General features: G+C 38.4%; 1 protein-coding gene across 1 annotated transcript in view; it reads left to right on the top strand.

Moving 5' to 3' along the window:
• Positions 1 to 4,259: 4,259 nt before the first annotated feature.
• Positions 4,260 to 20,692, top strand: part of SVEP1 (sushi, von Willebrand factor type A, EGF and pentraxin domain containing 1) — a 112,911-nt gene continuing 96,478 nt past the window's right edge. The window contains 3 exon segments of the mRNA XM_010726146.3: positions 4,260 to 4,313; positions 5,664 to 5,919; positions 7,035 to 7,211. Of these exon segments, the coding sequence (XP_010724448.3) occupies positions 4,260 to 4,313; positions 5,664 to 5,919; positions 7,035 to 7,211 (487 nt within the window).

The raw sequence follows: 20,692 nt of genomic DNA, 5'->3' as shown, positions 1-20,692 counted from the left end.
AGCAGAATTTTGTACGATAACTTTCTATTGCACAAGACTTCATTTTTTTTAATTTTAAGGGCTGTTACTGGCACAGAGGAAATGTCAAGTCTGCCAGCTATTTGTACACACTAAACAGAGATTGTATGCAGTACAGATGGTTATAATGCTAATGTGAAAAAAATGTTCTATTTGAGATCTGCAAGAATTGCTGAAACTGACTGATCAGTCCTGTGAGGAAAGCATAGACGGGCAGGAAGTAGAACAGTCAAAGAGGCTGATAGAAAAGTGGCCCAATGAATTACTTTGCAATTATCAAAACCATTGTTTTCATTTGTTTGCACTTATCCCTTATCGATTTATAGTCATGATCCAATGGGCCATGCTCTCAATTAAACTGGTCATTCAGCACTTTATTTTCATTTATGGCTGGTGCTTAGTTTGATGTTAAAATCAGAAGCATATGTGGATCTTCATACAGGAGAAGTAGGTGTTTGGGGTCCTTTCAACTTCCCAGTACTGTTCAGTGGGTTCTTAAGTTTTATTTATTGAAGAACCTTAAAATTTATGAAGGGACCTTGTCATGGAAGAAAAAAACTAAAAAGCAGCCTTATGTAGATACCAACCATGAAGTTGATGAGGACTGGCTAAATACATGACATCATTTTTGTGTGTGCTTGCAAGTTGAGGGCTTAAGTGAACATATGTTTTAAAACAGACAAAATTTCTAGGGGAAAAAAAATGGCTTTCAAAAGGACTTTCTGGAGAGGAAAGGTGTTTTGGGGTAGAGGAAAGTGAGTTGATGTTGAAGAAAGCAAAAAATCACAGAATCACAGAATGCCTCGAGTTGAAAGAGACGCAGAAGTGCCATGGGGTCCAACCCCCGGCTCCACACACCACCATCCTTTGGGGCACAACCTTTCCCTGACTCCCTGACCATCCCTTGGCACTGCTCCTATGAGAGCTGCAGCGGCCATGAGGCCTCCCCTCAGCTCCTCTGCTCTTGGCTGAGCAAACCAAGGAGCCACAGCCGCTCCTTGCACCTCTTGTTCTCCAGACACTTCTCCAGCTCTGTAGCCCTTCTTGTCACAAATACAGAGAGAAGGAGTGGAGTGATGCAGCTCTGTGGTGACTGCATAAAGCTACGACTTTTAAGAAGGTTTGTGACAGCAAGCTGTTATTTGGGTTGTTAGCTGCTGTGGGTGGTGACGTGTTCTTTGTGCCACTGTACTCTCGCAGAAAGTAGCAAAATACTAACTGGGCCACCAGACATATACAAATGATATAAAAATAGATGTATGTATATTTTTCTTTTTTTTTTTTTCCCCTTCAATGTTGGATGTTTCTTTCTCTTGTTCTTTTCCTCTACTCTGTTGTACAGCAGGGATTACGTGTCTGGAGTTACAGCTGCAGCAGTTGAGGGCCAAGGTGGTCAGTGGCCTTGATTTGATTTCTAGGATCAGTCCTATCTGTCTGTCACTTCCTGCTTTTGGTTCCTCTGCTTGCATCTGTTGGTGCCTACATGTTTAAGTAGCAGTAGAATGGCTTCACTCCCCCTTGCCACCAGCTGTACTTGTGGTTGCCTTTGACCGAATTGCTGCCCCAGAGGAGTTGCCTTTTCAGATGTAAAGAGCAGAAGAGCTATTAATTTCTTCCCATATCCCAGACTCATACAGCTAAAGAATATTTTCCCCTCAAAACAAGTATTTTCCCAATATTACCCATTTAATAACTTTCATTTTTTGAAGGGTAGGCTGTTGCTTATGGAACCTACAGCCAGGGAACATTTCTTGGTCTCCTGGGAAAACACAGAGCATTTGTGTATTTTTCACAGCAGTTTCTGGAGGTTCTAGTTTTGTGGAGCAGAGATTCTTGTTAATTTTCTGATAAAAAATTAAATGGTCCTTTCTGAGATGGGAGTTGCTTTGTCTAGAATACTAAGAGTCTATCAGCTAGCTTGTTTACTGACCATGCTGACATGTCTGTGAGTTTGTGAAAAGTATGGAGATTTGGTTGCTACCTATTATGAGCGTGACTTGGTAAAAAAAAGAATGCCATGTGTAATGCTGTCTGCTAATTACATATGCAGAGTTCATGCACTTTTGTCCTATGCACAGAGGGAAACAGTGCTGAAAAGGCATTGATGAAATTGCAAAGACAGGTCCTGCCAAAACAAGGTCCTGTTCAATAAGGCCAAGCCCAAGGTGCTTGCACTTGGGCCAGGGCAATCCCAGGTATTTATACAAACTGGGAGAAGATCTCCTTGAGAGCAGCCCTGCAGAGAACGACTTGGGTGTCTTGGTGGATGAGAAGCTGGACATGAGCCAGCAGTGTGTGCTTGTCACCTGGAAGGCCAACTGTGTTCTGGGCTGCATTAAAAAAGGGGTGGCCAGCAGGGAGAGGAAGGTGATTGCCCCCTCTGAAGATCTTGTGAGGCTTCATCTGCAGTACTGTGTCCAGGCCTGGGGCTCCTAGTACAAGAAAGATGCAAAGCTCTTGGAGTGGATCCAGAGGAGAGCCACTAAGATGATCAGAGGGCTGGAGCACTTCTCCTATGAGGAAAAGTTGAGGGAACTGGGCTTGTTTAGCTTGGAGAGGAGAAGGCTCCGGGGAAACCTCATTGTGACCTTCCAACATTAGAAAGGAGCATGTAAACAGGAGGGGCTGTTTCCATGGGTGGATCATGATAGAACGAGGGGCAATGGTTTTAAACTGAGACAGGAGGTTCAGGTTAGATAATAGGAGGAAATTTTTCACCTAGAGGGTGGTGACACACTTAAGCAGGTTGCCCAAGGAGGTTGTGGACGTCTCGTCCCTGGAGGCATTCAAGGCCAGGCTGGATGTCGCTCTGGGCAGCCTGGTCTGGTGCACATAGCAGGGAGTTGAAACTAGATGATCATTGTGGTCCTTTCTGTGATTCTACAAAAATGAAGCTTTTTTTCCCTCTTTGATACGTGTTCCAACATAATCATGAGTTGAAATGATATTCTGCTAGAACAAGATGCTCGTGAGTGGGATCTTCCAAGAATTGCACTAGCAGTCTCCAGAATGTCCCTTCACCCTCTGAAAGTTGTGTTTTTTAACTCAGTCCACCAGTTTCAGATTATGGAGTGTTTTGATTTGTTTTTTTTTTCCATGGTCTGGTAGAAGCCTACCTTTTTATCATATGACTTGCAGATTGAAAATTAATTCTGCTCAGAGGCACTACAGTTGCAAAAAACAAGAAAATGCAGTTGGAACATATGTTTTTCCTCATCATGTTTTCAAAAATAAAAGCCGTTTTTACTGAAACAAACATTTCACTTGAGACAAACATCCTGGGTGGAAAATTTCAGCCTGAATCATTAACAGATTGATAGAAGCGTAAGTTGCTTACATTCAGATTTAAAATAGCATGGTTAATAGTAAAAAAGTTAATTATATTTGTTAACTTAAAAATGACACAATATTCTCAACCTACAATTCTGCTTATTTTATAGCATCTACTTTAAAACACAGGCATTTATATTTTTGAAATTGAGGCATTTATATTTTTTCTTACTATTTATCTTCATAATGTCTTTTCCTCCATCTTTATCTTCCTGATCCTTTTCATTCTGGCTTTTTACTTTATTCTGATTTTCCAATTACGACTTAAAAAATGGAGAACAGAGGATTTGGTTTGCAAAGGATTTTGTCTGCAAGAGAATTTGGTTTCATTCCCCTTAAGTTTTACATACCACCAGTAGTAGAATCCACCCCAGCTGCAGCATTTTCTTGGTAGTGTTTCAGACCACAGTGCCAATGGTTTCTGCTTTGACTTATGGTACACGTTGTTATTCTGTTTTTGAAATCCACCTGAAATGAAGGAATTGCAAAATCAAAATCAAGTTGTTCTGAAATTTAGGTAGGCTTAGTGAAAAAGATTGTAAAATCTCAGCAGGTCGTTTGGACTGGTATAGCTTGTGATCTAAAATCCAGACAGGTTTTATTTTATAAGTCTGACTTTCAGAATTTGTTATGAATCCTAACTCTGTTCATGCCTGCTGAATATATGATGCCATAGGAAACTCTAGTGATTATTGTCACTTTACAGGTTTTGTTTTTTATCAGTAAAATCGCAGTTACTGCAGGATCAAGTTTTCTAGTATAGTTTTGCTGGGAGTGGAGACTCCGTGCCTTGAGGGGCATGCTGAGGGTGCCTTTAGAGAAGCAACCCATCTTGTCATTCTTTTGAAGTAGATATAATAAATTCTTTCTTTTTTATTTGTAATTTGTTAGCCTGTCAATGACTTGAGAACATGTTTCTAACCAGTCCTATGTTCTTGTCTGTTTCTGAAACTTCTCTACATAAGGTAGGCTTATGAAGCCTCATCAGGGTAGGTGTATTTTTGCATTCTACATCAGAAATCCAGGGCACTTTATTTTCAGGACTGTTGTTCCTATTGGTTTCAGTACCTTTTCCTTCTTACCCATATATGTGTATACACATGCTCTGTGACATGTTCTCTGCTGATGTATCTATGCTGTTAAATTGCTTGTGGGCTTACTGGGTGTAAATCAGCCTCTTCTATCTGCTTTGTATAAAAAGAGAATGATACAGTCACTATTTGTCTTCCAGAAATTCAGTGGATTTCAGTTTTTAAAAAAGGAAATGGTAGAGGGAAGGTGGGAAGGAGTATGTAGAGAGACAAAATTTCCAGTGGAGGCTTTAGCCCCTGACAGTTTATTCATGTGAAAAGTTATTGTTGTGTGTAAGAGATTTTTCCAAGATCTGTATATATATTGAGAGAGAGAGAGAGAGAGAAGAGAGAAAGAGAGAGAGAGAGATACACATATATACATATATATCTATACGTGTATATCTATATATAGATAGATAGATATGTGAATATGTGAGTATCTTTATATATAGATATGTATGTGTATATATGCTTTTGACTAATTCTTCTACTACTGTTGATATTTGCTGTTGATATGTTGATCTCTACATTTTTTTCTAATACATTGGTGGCTTTTTTGAGTGAAATAACGTTTATTGAAAACAAAATTGTTTCTCTTATTTATCCCTTACAAACTGTAGAGGATTTGTCCACAGTCCACATACTGAAAGCCACAATAATGAGAGTGGGTATGCTACCATTTGCAGTATACTTTCATGGTATGGTTTGATGAGTTTTTCACTTTCCTGCATGGCAAAACTAGCAAGGTTGGAACCAAGTGGCTTTCATGTGTTGAACAGAAAGACATTGACCAGCTTGCCAGCTGATATACATTCGTGTCATACCCGCGGCACTGAGATGGTTGGTAGCATCTGAACTTTTGTCCTCAGGGTATCACAATAGATTCTCAATATATCCATTCAAACTTCAGACCAAGTTGCGAAAAGACTGATCAGGCTTGGTTTTGTGTGATGCATGATTGACTTGTCCAGTCAATATGAAAGTGTCTCATTTCAGATGATGTCGTGATTTCACAGTTGTGATAAGGCAGACTTCGTCCATCTGAAGTGTGAGTCAGTGTTTAACATTGTCTAACCACAATACTGTTTGTAGATTATTTTTCTTTGCTATGATAAGTAGCCTGCAAAGATTTAAATTAGCTGTGCAAGCTAAGTGAAAGGAGCTGAACTGTTAGGAAAGCAGTATTCAAACCAATGGCTGACAACACTTTTCTGAGGTGTACCATTTCATTTTCTCTTTTAGCAAATACTGCGACATGCCCGTGGGAATTCCACAAAGGTGATATTTCTCATTACTGATGGATATTCCAATGGTGGAGACCCAAGACCAATTGCAGCATCCTTGCGTGAATTTGGAGTGGAGATCTTCACCTTTGGGATATGGCAGGGGAATATCCGAGAACTGAATGACATGGCTTCCCATCCAAAAGAAGATCATTGTTACCTTCTTCACAGTTTTACCGAATTTGAAGCTCTGGCACGCAGGGCTCTTCATGAAGGTATTGACTTCAGAAGTCCTACAGAGAACATAGAGCTAAATATAAAGGTCTCCAGTACTGTCTTGTAACTGCACTTCATGTAGTATAGATTTCTTTTTTTTTTTCCTCTAACTTTCTAATAAAGATGCTCATTCGTCAGGCAAAATGATTAACTATTAATTTAACTAATTAACCTAAATTCTCTTCATTGGTATATCTGTACTTCCATCCTACTCTTTATTTTGTCCAAGGAAGAAGACGCTATGGTCTTGGCCTAGTGTGACTTTTGTTTGACTAGATGAACCTTGTAGATAGCTACATGGTTGTCAAAGGGGACCCTCAGTATGTACCTTACCGTTAGCCTTTCCAGTTTGGATGTTTTACACACCAATGCAAGCTTGTTTGTTGCGAAAAAAAATCTAGATTCCTGTGTATAATAATATGTAAATATGATCTGTTTTTATCAATAACACTGGAAAGAGCAAGAGATGGAAAGCAAATTTGAACTGGACTTTTATCTTTTTTTGATCTACTTTATTCTTAAAAAGCCTTAATGAAAAGCAGAAGTTTAGCAAGTGAGAACACAGGTAGACCTTTGCATGAAAGCCAATGCTGCTTGAGTGACATAGTACATGCATCAGACTAGCTGCTGTATTTATTTGCTGTATTTACTTTTAAAAAGAATGCCACTTTTACATAAGTAATGTGCTTTACTGTTATTCTGTTTGTTCCAGTTAAATTGTTTTTTGTGAATGCACGAAAGGAAAGATTTACTCTTTTTTATATGACCAACAAGTTGTACATTCCATGATCAAATACTCTCCTTATGCCAGTGAGAGCACCCACCAAACTCAGGAGAAGCTGTCTCAGCAGCTTCTGTACGGAGCAAGACTGTCTTCTGACAGTGTTAGAATCAAGCCAAGACAAGTGAGAAAACTTGAGACTCTTTGCACCACTGGTTTCAGTGGGCATTTTTCCATAGTAAGAACAAGTTTTTCTTATATTGTGCAATGGTATATTTCATGCTACCATCACTAGAGCTTAGAACTTTTGCAGAAACATCATACTAGTTACATAATATACTCTTAGGGGTTTTGAGGTTGGACTTTTTAATTAATAAATTGATATTGTTTCAGACCTGCCCTCTGGTAGTTATATCCAAGAAGATATATCACACTGTTCATATCTCTGTGAGGCGAATGAGAACTGCTGTGACATCATGGCAAGCTGTAAATGTGGCACTCACACTGGCCAGTTTGAGTGCATTTGTGAAAAAGGATACTATGGGAAAGGACTACAGCATGAATGCATGGGTGAGTCTTGTGTCTTTGTTCTTGGGTTTCTCTCTGTGCCCTGGGTACTTGGCTAATCCAGGCTAGGGAGTTCTGCGTTTTTTGGAGTTACAACTGTGAACCTGAGTCAGAATGCATTTGTGACTTTTGGTAACTGCTTCTGGCTACAGATATAGAAGAGTTGTAGTTGTCAAACTCAACCAGTATTTCCCCTGAGTAGCAGCCAAAAGGGATGCATAGAGAACATAAGAGTAGGGCAAATGTTCTGACATGGTATAACACCCCTTAAAATAATAAACAGCAGAAGTTTGTTACTTCAGATTCACTGAATCTGAGATTGTATCTGCTGCATTTAACAGCTCCTGATACATATTTTCAGGCATGAATTTTACTTGATTACTTTCTGAACTTGCTTAGGCATTTCTTACTTGGAGAGGGTCTGACTATGCAGATCTTTGCAGAATAAATCCTTAGTGAATGCTACAGTCTGTTAAACATATTTTAATTCTCTCTTATCAAAGCTAACTTACTAAAGAGGAAGAAGGCATTTCGGTCACTATGTAGAAGTTTGTCATCACGGTTTGCTAAGATTGTTCTTGTTACTGCTTTTGGAGCAGTCTTCTTAATAATATTCATTCAAAATCTACAGTTGATGTAAACTTGCAGTTTACAGGTCTTTATTGCATTTTAGAGTAAATACTTTGAGGCAAAAAACATAGAAGTCTGGCTCTCTGAATTCCCTATGAAGTTGTTCAAAGAAAAAAATGAAAGGCTTTATTACTAGACAGGGGACTTTGGTCTTTGGGTTGTTTTTTTTTATTGTATTAATTGACAGTTTTCAGTGTAGTTGTGTTTCAGCTCAGTGGCATACTGAATGTCTTTGTTTAATAAGAATATAGATAAACAGATAAATAACAGGTTTCAGTATAGATCTTCCTTTTACAGATGAATTCAGTTGAAAGTCCTAACACAATCAAGATAAACTGATGAAATACATATTCACGTACTGAAGTGATATGTAAAGTAAAGGGAAGCTTGCTCTGTAGGAAAATGTATGCCAGTTTTCTCCAACTGTTGATTTTTATGGGACAAAAATGTCAAAACTAAACAATCTCAACTCTGTTTCGTGAGTGGATAGAAGGAATAAAATAATTCTCAACTAGGAAGGAAGCACCATTCATAGCATTCTTGTTTTTGTCCTCATAATTTCACTTGCACTCTTCACGCATAATCACTATTCTCATCAGATGTTTCCTTATGATATGCAAGCCATTTGTTTGGTTGATGGATCATGGTTGTACAGCTGTTTTATGGGGTCTGTGCTGGTTTGTTGAATGCAATTTCTTTGCATGTAGGGGCTCTCTTGATGTAACTAGCAGGATTTGCTAGCTCTCCTTAAAGGATAGTCACAGGCAGATTTGTGACTAGGAACTGAAAAATGCCTTTAGAAGATGGTTGAATGGAAACTGTGATGGCTGTTTTTCTGTACTAAGAGTAATAATGCAGTGGGGGAATCAAGATTATATCTAAGCACAAAGGTATTGTCTGCCACCAGTCCAAGAAATAAATGAGATACTACGGTGTTTGCATTGGGAAGTTTATCAGTTACGCTGTACTGTTTGTTGATTATCATATCTTGGGATAATTTACCTTGTGCCTTGGGGGCATCTTTCCTTTGAATGTATTAAAAGAAAAGTAAGTAAATATATAGGGCTTGATAGGATTTTGCTTGCAAGGTGAGCAGAGGAATGTAGTAGGGTCACTGAGACATTGGATCAGAATGTTATTTTATGTCAGTGGCAGAGCTTCCTTGTGTCCTCACTTTACCTCTTAGCAAAGATATAGTACTGCATTTTATTTATTTCCAGACGTTATTCAATTTTTTTAAAATAAAATCGAATTTTCATCTTTATTTTTCTTCTGGAATACTAGTCTATTTCTTTCACCTTGGTTTGAATGCCCTAGTAACCTACTGAACAAAATAAACTCAGAATTTCTGTCTCTGTCAATGGCTTGTATTATTAGGATTGTTTTGAGCTATTCCTGAAGATAAGGAGACTGACATTTTAGAGTTAATGCTACTTCTCCCATGTGAAAGGAACTTACGATCGTTTGAGCTTATCTTTTGAGCTCATCAGAAATGTTAAGAAGTCTGATTTCTTTGATTATTTGACCACTGCAGAGAAAAGTTTCACTTTGACATAATCATCAGTTTTTGTAAAGTAAGTTTTAAAAAGGAGTTGATATTAGATACGCCACAAATAAACTGATAATTGCCGCCGTGTGCTGTATATGTGAAGGTAATGAAAGATGCATACGTATAGTTTATGGAGAATTTGACCTGAATAAATGTTCAAGTCTGTTCTTTTAAATGTCTGCTCAATTCAGCTGGAATCATCGAATCACAGAATCATTGTGAAAAGACCTCTAAGTTCATCTAGTCCTTCTGTCCACTTACCACCAATACTGCTCACTAAAACATGTTCCTTAGTATCACATCCACACACTTCTTAAACACTTCCAGGGACAGTGACTCAACCACTTTCTTGGGCAGCCTGTTCCTTCTAGTGTCCTACCACTCTTTCAGAGAAGAATTTTTTCCTTACATGCAACCTGAATTTTCCCTGGCACAACTTGAGGCCATTCCCCCTCATCTTCTCCCTGTTGCCCAAGAGGACAAAGCCCACCTTGCTACAACCTCTCTTCAAGTTGTAGAGTGCAGTAAGTTCTCCCCTGAGCATCTTCTCAGATCTTGATTCCCTTAGCTGTTCCTCATAAGACTTGTGCTCCAGACCCCTCTCCAGCTTCATGGACTTTCTCTGGACACATTCTCAGGCGTTGGTGTCTTTCTTATTGTAAGGGGCCCTAAACTTAACACAGTATTTGAGATGCAGCGTCACCAGAGCTGAGTACAACTCATCTTTGAGGCAGAAACAAAAACCCGCGTGTTCTTTAAAGGGAAAAGAACGTAGTTTGAAATCTTCTGTTCTGAAAAGGATTCCAACCTATTTATTTTTTTTTAACATTTCCAGCTGAGGATTGCTGTGGATTTGTAAGGGACAAGGAATCTTAATGTCTCTTAGCTTTTCTTCATTATATAATGTGAGAGTTTACATTGACAGTGTATATTTTAATTGGACTGCATTTAGCTTTTGATGGGTTAATCATGCAGGTACCATACTAGCCTATGTAATGTAGTAATGATTTTTAAATAGGAAATTGTTCTTCTGCAGTCTGTTCCTTTTGATATTTTCGTTATTTTTTATTGTTATTTTCTCTGTGCCCTCGTGCTTTTGCCTCTTGCCATTTTGTAGTTATTTATGGTTTTAAATGTGAGACACCAAGATAAATGTGTACAAATCATAACTCTACTTGTCTTTCCTAATTACCTGAGAACATCCTCTAGAAATCTTCCATACAGTAAAATAGGAGCCACTTGTTTTGTGCTGAAGAGCAGAAATTGGCTTCAGTGTATCCCTCCTGTTCTTTGTAATATTGTTGATGATGTGCCACAAAAAGTAGAAGAGACTAACTCTTCTTTGCTTTATAAGAAAAAAGACAAAAGCCTTCTGGCGCACGTGAGGAGCCTCATACAGCCAGGGATGTCTGTGGCAATTAGGAGAAAAAAAGGGAGGCAGAAAATGAGTAGGGGCAGTAACATAACCAGTCCCAGTTACTGTAGAGTATATAAATAACTTTAACTCATTAAGCCTTTTTTTTCTCTTTCCTTCATTACAAATGTGAAGTTTCAAGCTAGATACAGCCAAACAAAGATACTGAGGTCAGCAAAAATAAATCCATGTCTTTCACTGTCTAAGATGTTTTTTCCCATTCCATCAATAAAAAGGTGAGCTGTTAAAGGCAACTACTTTTTCCACGGAAAGCTAAATCAAATGTCCAGATCTCCCATCTTAACTGTTGTAGAAAGGTAAGTACTATGTCTTTTCCACAGCTTTTTTCCTCTTTTTTTTTTTTTTTTTCAGAGAAAGAGTTTTTTTCTGGCAAGTGGGATGTTGGATTGGATGACCTTGTAGAATTACGATGGGGGAAGTAAAGCTTATCTCATCTTTTACCTCCTAATTACAACCACAGTTTATCAGGAAAGGTTTCTTTCATCAAACACATGGACATAATTTTTGCAACACAATGTATACATGAAGACAACAGTTGGCAGGCAGAACAATTAACTGAAGTCTATGCCTGCTGTTTCATCTTTAGTTTATTTTTGGTCTACTACTTGTGTATGGTTACTGAATTGTAGAATTTCGCTGTGTGCATAAATGCTGTCAAAGCTTTGCAGTTTTTATGAATATGTAGCAGTATCAATTATCATCTGCATAGCCACCAGGCCTAAAATTTTGCTTTCATAACAGTGCATCGATTAGATCTGTGAGGAGCCTTTCCAGTGGAATGTGAAGTCATATGAACACCAACTCTGAAAAGAGTGAAAATTTTGAAGGAACGTAATTCCAGCAAGGCAGGGAGTAGGGGATTATATTTTGGGTTTTATGGTTTCTTGGATTTTAGACCCGATTTTCATCTGAGCTTTTTCTCTATGAGATGTCCAGGATTTTTTTTCTTTTGAGAATGCAAAGCAAAATCTGATGATAATGTCTTGTACAGCTTCTTAAGTTAAACAAAACAAAACAAAAAAACAGTTTTATATATTACCAGCAGTGCTTTACTTAATGAGACAGGAAGATCTGTAATTTGACCAGTGACTGGAATGGCCTAGTCACTGCCAAACTTATGTTCAGCTATAATGCATCCTTCTGTTTCACAGGCGCTTCTACCTGTTTGAAAGCTGGGTCTCCATACTGCATTTTGAGAAGTGTTTCTTTAGCTACTCAGTAGGAGATCCTGGCTGGATGAAGTTTTGTCAACCGTTTTGAATTAGTCACACTGTATTTGGAAACTTTCTTTAAGATTACAGGCTATTTCCAAATCATTAGACATCTGCACTCAACATCACAACATATGTACATGTGTACAACAGACACACTTAAATGTGTGACTATCATGGGATCTGGAGGAGAATCACAAGTAACATTCTGAGATATTGCTTGATAATTAACAGAGTGTAAGGAAAAAGAGAGTTGGAAAAGGAGTGTGAAGAAGAGAGGATAGAATATAGCTATATTAAAATATCAGGCTGAATATGCCTGTTGAATTTGAAAGGTTGACTTGGTTCACAGTACTGTAAATTTTCTGGGTCTTAGAATTTAGTTTTTTACGTCTCATAAGGCAGTACCATTTCATGTTCATATACATTGAATTTACATCTTAAAAAAGGGTAAGATTTTCTTCTGGTTCCTTTCCTCTCCTTTTGTTTTTAATTTCTAAGTCAAAAAAAGTTCTCTTCAGTACTAGCTTAGCTCTCACTGAAAGAAGGCTTCTGCTGAGACCTGCAGTAAGAACTGACGTATTGAATAAGGAACGTCTTATTATGGAAAATGCCAATGCAAATCTTGATACACAAAAAGCAAAAAAAAAAAGCAAGTAAACATTTTAGATTCGATAAACTGGGAGCACTGAGATTAGAGCTGGGTAAGGAAGTTGAGACATACGTGTCTAATGAAGCATTAATTAATGTTTACAAAATCTGGACAGCATGGAAAGAATTGGCGTGAGACTTATCTAGAAACAGAACAGCTTGCCTGAAGAGTCTTTTCTTCAAGTGTTACAGCTGTCTACTAGGGATACACTCTTTTAATTACTGCATCGCAATTATGATGCCCTTTCTGTCACCCGTGGGAGATGAGATACTTCCTTGTATGTTAGTTTTTACTTGTAATTTATTCATTTTAAAAAAAGTGATTCTCCCAGTGGAGCCTTCTGTTATAGTCTCTTCAGTGGCTTTTTGTCTTTTAAAATATACAGAGGATCTATTGTGAATATACTGTGTTAAAATGACTGGCTGTCACGAAAGGAGAAGAGAAAACAAGAAAGCAGCAACCTAAACCAAGGAAAAGATGCAAAATACAATGACTAAGTAACAGTAAATTGAAGTTTAATTAATACTGGCAAAACCATTTCTCACAGTCATTCTGTACCTTTTTTCTTATAAAACTCGACTCCTTGTGAATTACAGTTTTAGCATAACATCATGATGGATAAATTCAAAATAAATGTAAATTAGTTTTTTTTTCTAGTGAAGGTATCATAATGCTGTGATGGGTAAGTACAGGAGAAATGTAAATGGATTTGGTTGTGTTGTGTGCATGCTGAAAGGTAAGTGGATAAGAAAGGTGGATTAGGAGACAAGTGCTATAAGTAATGGTGTGGAAGTTTAGTAAGTCAGTTTTCTTTGAAAATGCATAAGACCAGATGAAAGAATGTAAAAACATTCATAATTGTTATTTACATAAAGGCTAAAAAAATTGCCTTAATATATATGTTGTTTGGAAAATAAACACTTCTGGAAGCACATACTTTTCTTCTTTCGGGTTTTTTACACTGAAATCTACCTTCTCAAAAATTTGGCTTCTGCAGCACATTATTCATTATTTCTTGCTTTGCTTTTGGTGTTTCAAATACAGATTCTCCTGCTTGTAATGGTAGGAAGCAAAGTAAATAGAATGTGGATTTCTAAGATTTCACAAAATGGAGTACACAACAGAGATATATTTGCTCTGGTTTGTTAAGTTAAAATCATAATGCCAGTAAAATCCTCAGATCAGGAGATGTTTCTTTTTGTAGGAATTGATGAAGGTGTAAAGTTCTAACATGGTAGTGCAGTTCCACTTGCATTTTAAGTGCTTTCCAGCACCAGCTAGTTTGTATGCACCCTGTACAGCCTGCTTGATGAAGGTGGGACATTTCTGGTAGAGGAAGCTTCATCTTCCAAGTTTACTTCTCAAAGCCTTGTAGACTTGTACTTGCAGAGCAATTCAGAAAATGTTCTTAAAGCACAGTGCATATGAAATGATAGCAGGTTTGCTCAATTACTGAAGCGTTTCTTATAGCAATATAAAACCTCTCATCTGCTTTCCCTATGCTTTTGTAAAGAAACAGTAGCAAAGCAATTTTTTTTTAAATAAGAAAATGTATAAATAAAAGTAGGGACAGAATGGTGAGGTTGAGATTTTATTTCTTTCATTAGGGATCTAACTATTTACAGCTGAGATAGGGCAGATCGTACTCACTTGGGCTTTATCTTTATTTTGATGGAGGGTTAGGGTTAGGATTAGGATTGCTCTTCTTTTTAAGATACATGAGCCTCATCATTTCCAAACTACAATTTTAATCCATCTTCAATGCTTCAGAAAAAAAACTCTTTAAATCAGATACTGGGCTTTTTAAACCTTCGCGGAAATGTGAGAATGTTAACATCTTACCAATGACTTTGCTTGCACAACTGTAAAAATAGAACTTTTATTGATCAGTTTGCTAGAAGCTTTCTCAATGGAAAAAAACGTGCAGCCACTGATGTTTTATAGCCATTTTCAGAGATTTTATAAGATCATGGAAGTGAATAGGAGTATTACCAGTAATGTTAATGAAGTTTGGCTCAAGCCCTTCTAAGGACTGATTGACTCATTTTTCTCTTCTCTTGGCCTTATGTACCAACTTATATACATTTTACTTTCCAGAAGTTAAATGGTTAACTAACATAATAGCTAGCATGGACAGTGGTGTTTCCTTGGTAAAGAATTTGTATAATTCAGCACCATGTAGCTTGTTTCCCTTGCATTTCAAACTGAACTGAAGCAGGGAAACAAAGCTATAAAAATAACCAAAACCCACAAACTGTAACTTTTTCTCTGTATACCTGCACAGTTTCTGAGGGAATTCTTTTAAAGCAAAGTTGTGGGGTAAAGTTGAAGACCCTCTACAGACCAGAAAAAGACAGGTGTAATTTTTATGCATGCAATATTAAAGATCTATCATCCTGTCCCAGTATTTGTTGTCTGAGGCTTTAGAAAAAAAGTTTCAGTGCCTGAACAGACTTACTTTTGTTTAAGTACAGACCTGTTTCTGAAATAGATGTGAGAGAAAATTGGGAAGTGACACACAATTTACCCTTCTTTTCTATTTTCTTGGAAATGGCTTTTCCAGGTCACCTTGGAATGTCAGGCAAATAAAGCCTCTGGCCAAAGTTCATATGTGCAATTAGAGGAGAAAAAGCTGCCATCTGGAGGCTTGAGAAGAGCAGAAGCCATGCTCTGAATAGAAATAGACACTGACATAGAAATGAAGTCCAGCTTTCTGTGTTGACCTGACTTGGGCTGCTTCTGAAGTACCCGAGCTGTCCTCTGGCCCCAGTATAGCCATTGCAGGTGGCCATTATAACAAGGGCTGCAAATGTAAATACAGTACAGGCAGTTTCAGCCTTTTGTGAAGTGATTGTGAAAGCTTTCATCTTAAGCTTGCACACAGCCCTCAGTCCATAGGCAGGATAAAAAGCAGGCTGTCTTATCTCCAGTATGATTTTACACAGTTGGAGTTTTTATAATCGAAAACATCCTTCTCCAGCTGTGCAGTCCTAGGTTAAATGATGGTTCACAAACTTTGTGTTGACTAACTTAGATTACCTGAAAAATTAACCAGCCTCCTCATTTTGACACAGTTTAAGCACATACAGTTCTAGCATAGGCCTTTCAATAATCCTCTGGCTGGTCTTGTAGATTTGAGAATCCCCTCTAAGCAGAGTTAGGACTTGCACCATGCCAGGCACTTACTGAAATAATTAAAAGATTTTTGTTGCAACATTATTCCGTTACCCATACAGATTACATGCTGTCATCTTGCCTTAAACACCTTTTCAGAATCACATGGCCAAGATGTTTTCATAGACACAAATACATACATGCACACGTACTGCTGAGCTTGTGTCAGTCTTGCAGATGGAAAGCAGCTACTTCAGTGTTCTGTGAGTCTTTAAGTAGCTTGTATCTCAGAGAAGAAGAAATGAAAATTCCTGAAAGAGCACAGAAAGGATAGAAGAAGGTGGCAGTACGCGGAAAAGATTGTTCATTGATGAAATGAGGAGAGGGCTTAAGAGATTAGAATTTGATTTTGGGGACCTATTTTGTCCCTCGTGTCTCCCAGCTTTAGGTACTTAAAACATTCCCAGGGCTTAATTTGTGCTATAGTTAACGCATAAGGTTTAGCCTCTGATTTTATACCTGTGAAGTTGTGACAAGGTGTTGGAATTCCTAATGTCATCAAGTTGCTCTCAAAGCCTTGTCAAAGCTGATTCACTTAACTGGACTGGAGCATAATGTAATGTGCTCGTAATGTGACAAAATCAGTCACTGTGTCTCTGCATCTAAAATTGGATGAATTGTACATGGTTCATTCATCACTCAGTCAAAAGGTGATACAGCCTTTTCTACTACTGCCTTTTCTCTGTTTGACTATCATCCCTGTAAGAGATGAAATGCAGTAGCAAGGAGGGACGGGATGGCTTTCCTCTTACCTATTCTGTACTCTCTTCGTCTTCTGAAGCTATGCTTTGGACTTCTTCCCATTCTGCCCATCCTCTGTTTCTTCATCCGTGGGAGTCCAGAAGTACATCACACTCCAACAAAGGCAGTGAGCAGCAAGGAGAGTGTGCTGCAGAAAAGACCATGATGAAAAGGGAGTTAAAACCCATTCAACATGGAGCAGGATTAGGGCAAGGTAGGCTGCAGGGACGATGTAGGATTAGTCTGTCAAATACTCAGCAGTCATGTGTATTGTAAGCAGCCTTGTTTTCTTCTGTCACCCTAAAATCTACTGCAGGTGGCCCAACTTCCCAGAAACTGTGCAGACTGTATGGAATAGTGTGGTGGGGTCTTTTGGGAATGAGAAAGCAGCAACACAGATCAGTTTCATCAAACAGGAAATTGATTTCTCCTGGCTTTGTTGGTGTTTTGCTGAAAACAGAGATCAGGACTGCAAAAATGGGAGCCTCTTCAGGCCAAAACTCTAGGGGTTCATTTGTTACCATGCAAAACAAAGCCAGACCAGCAACTCATACTTCCAGTGCAGATGTTTTAGCTGTTCTCACATCTGAAGGTAGTGTGAGCAGTTCATTTTTATCTACCCAATCTGCTTTTTTTTTTTCTTTTTCCAAATTAGAAAGTGTTTTCTTCTGTTATTCTCATCCACAAGAATGAGAAGAATGAATGAATGTTTTAATGGTGGGAATCTGAGGAAGATTAATTTTACAGAAGTTGGTATGATGTAGTTAGCTGTATAATCTAATGGTAATCTTGTAGTTACAGTGTGAAACTGATGGGTTTGAAAGAGAAAACAACATCCTTAAGTACTGCACTGTGGTCTTATGTTATGAATGGCAAAATCTCCATCTGTGTAGGTGTGTGCAGCTGTATTGATTTTATGCAAAGCTGAACGCTTTTGTGACAGTGGAGAACTGGCTCCTTCTCCTGGCAAAGAGGCAAATCCGCTAGTTTTATTGTTTTGTTTTTTTTGTTTTTTTCCGTGACAGCAAAAGAAACATTCTGAGGCAAGCTAAAAAAATAAGTGAATCTGAAGGCCATAAAGTTCAAGGAAAGGGTGTTCCCTCATAAATGCCATAGTAAACACCCATGCAAATCTTCCATCTTCTTGTGGTGTGTGGTTTGTTGTTTCTCAAAAATACAAGAATTTTTCCTACATTGTGGCTGTTAATTCTGCATGTTCTTTTTTTCGAAAGAATTGCTGCTGTTAGTTTCAGTCTGTTTGCTGGCTAGTGGTGAACGGAATAGTGCATAGCACAACACTCCTGTTCATGAATTCAGACTTCCCTTCAGCTCTGTTTTTTATGGTTTTATGACAAAAGAGTGCTTATTACGTTCTGACTCCCCTGGCAATATTCTTCTCTGGAAATTCACATAGGCGGTATTAAAAACTATACCTGGAGGGAGACAGGAAACATCAGTATTGTCATGGAAGATAAAAACACCTAGATCTACATGGGCTAAGGACACTCTTAAGTTGCATTAATTTAAAGGAATTTATTTATATTCCGAGTTTAATGTCTGTGTAAAAACCCTGGGAGCTTTGGAGGAAGGTGTTGGCTTCTTCATATGCTTTCTGTACCTATCCTACATTTCATACTTCGCCCATCTGCTGACTGCGAAACATCCTCTGAAGCGTGCCTGGGAACTTCAGCCTGTTAAACTCTGCTGCAATAACTTTAACATCAAAGTAGACAAACCCAGAGCATGTTACTAAAGGGGATCTCTAGTTCCTTTATATGCAGCAGACAACTAGTTTAAATCTTCTGCATCTTTTTGGCCTCCAAGTCACAGTGATGTCTTAGTCCTCAACTCAGAAAAGGGAAGAGGGGTTTGCTACAGAAGTTTATTTTCTGAGTAAATCAGTTCACAGAACTAGAAAGAGAGTGGGAGGCTGGATAGCCTTATTCTGAGAAGTCTTGATGTCAGGGTAGAACCTAAGGAAAATCATGGTTATTCATCAGAATTGCTACATAAAGTTGAGTGGATGTTTCTTTTGGCCTTTCATTACTACCTCATAGAGTCATTGACTTATACACCTAAAAATTGCCCGCTAGTATTTCTGTTGTCAGTTCGGTAAAGAATGTTGCCTTCTGAAATGCAAATATTTGATTTCCTTTTCAGAATCTAAGCTGTTGCTCAGTGTAGTTAGGAACAGAGTGCGCAATCTCTTGCAATCCCTTTCTCTTTATCTTTCATGTTGTTGTGAGTTGTGATGGAATTAAATGTACAATTTTATTCTCTATTATTGCTGAATAGAAATTCAGGATACACAGCCTTGGAAAATACAGCACCATTTTAAAAACAAAGTGCTTCTGTGAGTATCCATACTTTCCCTAGTGGGCTAAAGACACTTGACAGAGGTCCCCTCTTAGAAGAGCAGTTTCAAGGGTGTGGTGGCTATGTCATGGCACAGGAGTACACAAGGGCAAGGACACCTGGTATTCATTAGTGTCAATATGAGCAGACATGTTCCTGTTCACATAAAGGTTCTTGAAGTGAGTAGCCCTCCTTGAGCCCATAGTTCAAACCCTGAAGAACAGAAATCTGACTGGGAGAGGGCATACCAGCCTGAGACAGTGATGTACGTTGTGTAGCTGAGGGTTACCTTGATTTCTGACAGTGATGTTGTTTTCCTTTTGTATCCACAGTAATAGTTGTCTAAGCCTAGGTACCATTAGCATTTGCCTAGAAGCATTAGTGGGTATTCTGTGGCCCAAGAACAGTTCGTGTGGCCCTTAGTTCTAATCTGAAAATTAGGTCTTGTGCTTATCCAGACTTCCAGATTGGCTTCTGTTTTCATTCACCCAGTAACTCTTCACCAGCACGAGCAATATCTCAGCAGCAACCTTGACTGTTCGCTTTCATTGCAAGAAGGCAGTCAGTACTCTGAGAATGTGAGAGACCTCTTCCTGTCTTCTTGTTCTGCCCCTTGCTACCTGTCCTTCAAGATGCACAAGATGGATGGCAGCAGTTGTGTCTGGTTTTTGCCTCTGAGACTGAAACGCAGCCTAGTGCTAAAGATAGTGAGTCCACAGTCTGTGACTGTAGGGCTTCACAAAGCTGACCATAAGGTCTTATTCACCCCCGCTGATGTTAGCAATTGATTTATCCTCATTATTTTTAGGGTCACATTAGGGAGGATTCCTACACTGAAATTATAATTGCAGTGCCTCATGCATTCCTCAGCCTAAGAAGTAGTTTGTCATCTGTTGCTTGCATCCGTCCACTGTTTACATTCTGCAGAAGTGCAAGAAGTTGATGCAGAACACTGAGCTCAAACTCAAAAAACAATGAGGTAGCTGTAGACAGTATAAATTATTTTGTGAACTTATCTAATTAGAATAAAGTGCTGTTCAGAAATAGATTTTCTATTTTGCTATCGGTTGTTTAATAGTTCTAAGTCTTATTAGTTCCATTAAGCAGCAGTTTATCATTGTTACCTATTTTCTTTGCTTCAGCTTGCACTTATGAACATTTTCATTCTCATCCTCTGTCCCTGCAGATGTAGATAGCCTTATTTGTGGCTGAATAAAGCTCAATAAAGAGTATGCATTTAGAATGGGAAATAGGACCAGAAGTGTGGTCCACTAGAAGTGTGGACCAGATCATTTTATTCCTGAGACATTTAAATGACCTTGCAGTCCTATAGAAAGTGAGCGAGTGATTCTGCATCTTTAAGATAGTAAAAACACCCTTGAAATTGAGAAGAAACTGAAGAAATACACCACAGAGCTTGATTTCACTTTCATGTACAGAGAAACTGAGTATCGGACAGAAGAATCTGCTCCCAACTCCTTTTCTGGCAGCAGCAGCAGGCTGTCAGGCTCTTTTAAACAACTTATTTTCAGCAGAGTCTCCAGGTGTTACAGGTTACTACTTAGGCATATTTGGTCGGCACTGATAGTATGGAAGGATCTTCTGAAAACATGAACTTTTTTACCCAGAGATTTATGTTCCTTGGGAAAACTTCTCTACACTGGAGAAGGTTAAGTCTTTCCAGAGTGGCTAAGAAACAGAGACCAGGCTACTGCTGTCTAAGGTCAGAGATGAAAT

Source organism: Meleagris gallopavo, chromosome Z (genome assembly GCF_000146605.3).
Source record: "Meleagris gallopavo isolate NT-WF06-2002-E0010 breed Aviagen turkey brand Nicholas breeding stock chromosome Z, Turkey_5.1, whole genome shotgun sequence".
NCBI lineage: Eukaryota > Metazoa > Chordata > Aves > Galliformes > Phasianidae > Meleagris > Meleagris gallopavo.
This window is presented reverse-complemented; position numbering and strand designations above follow the sequence as displayed.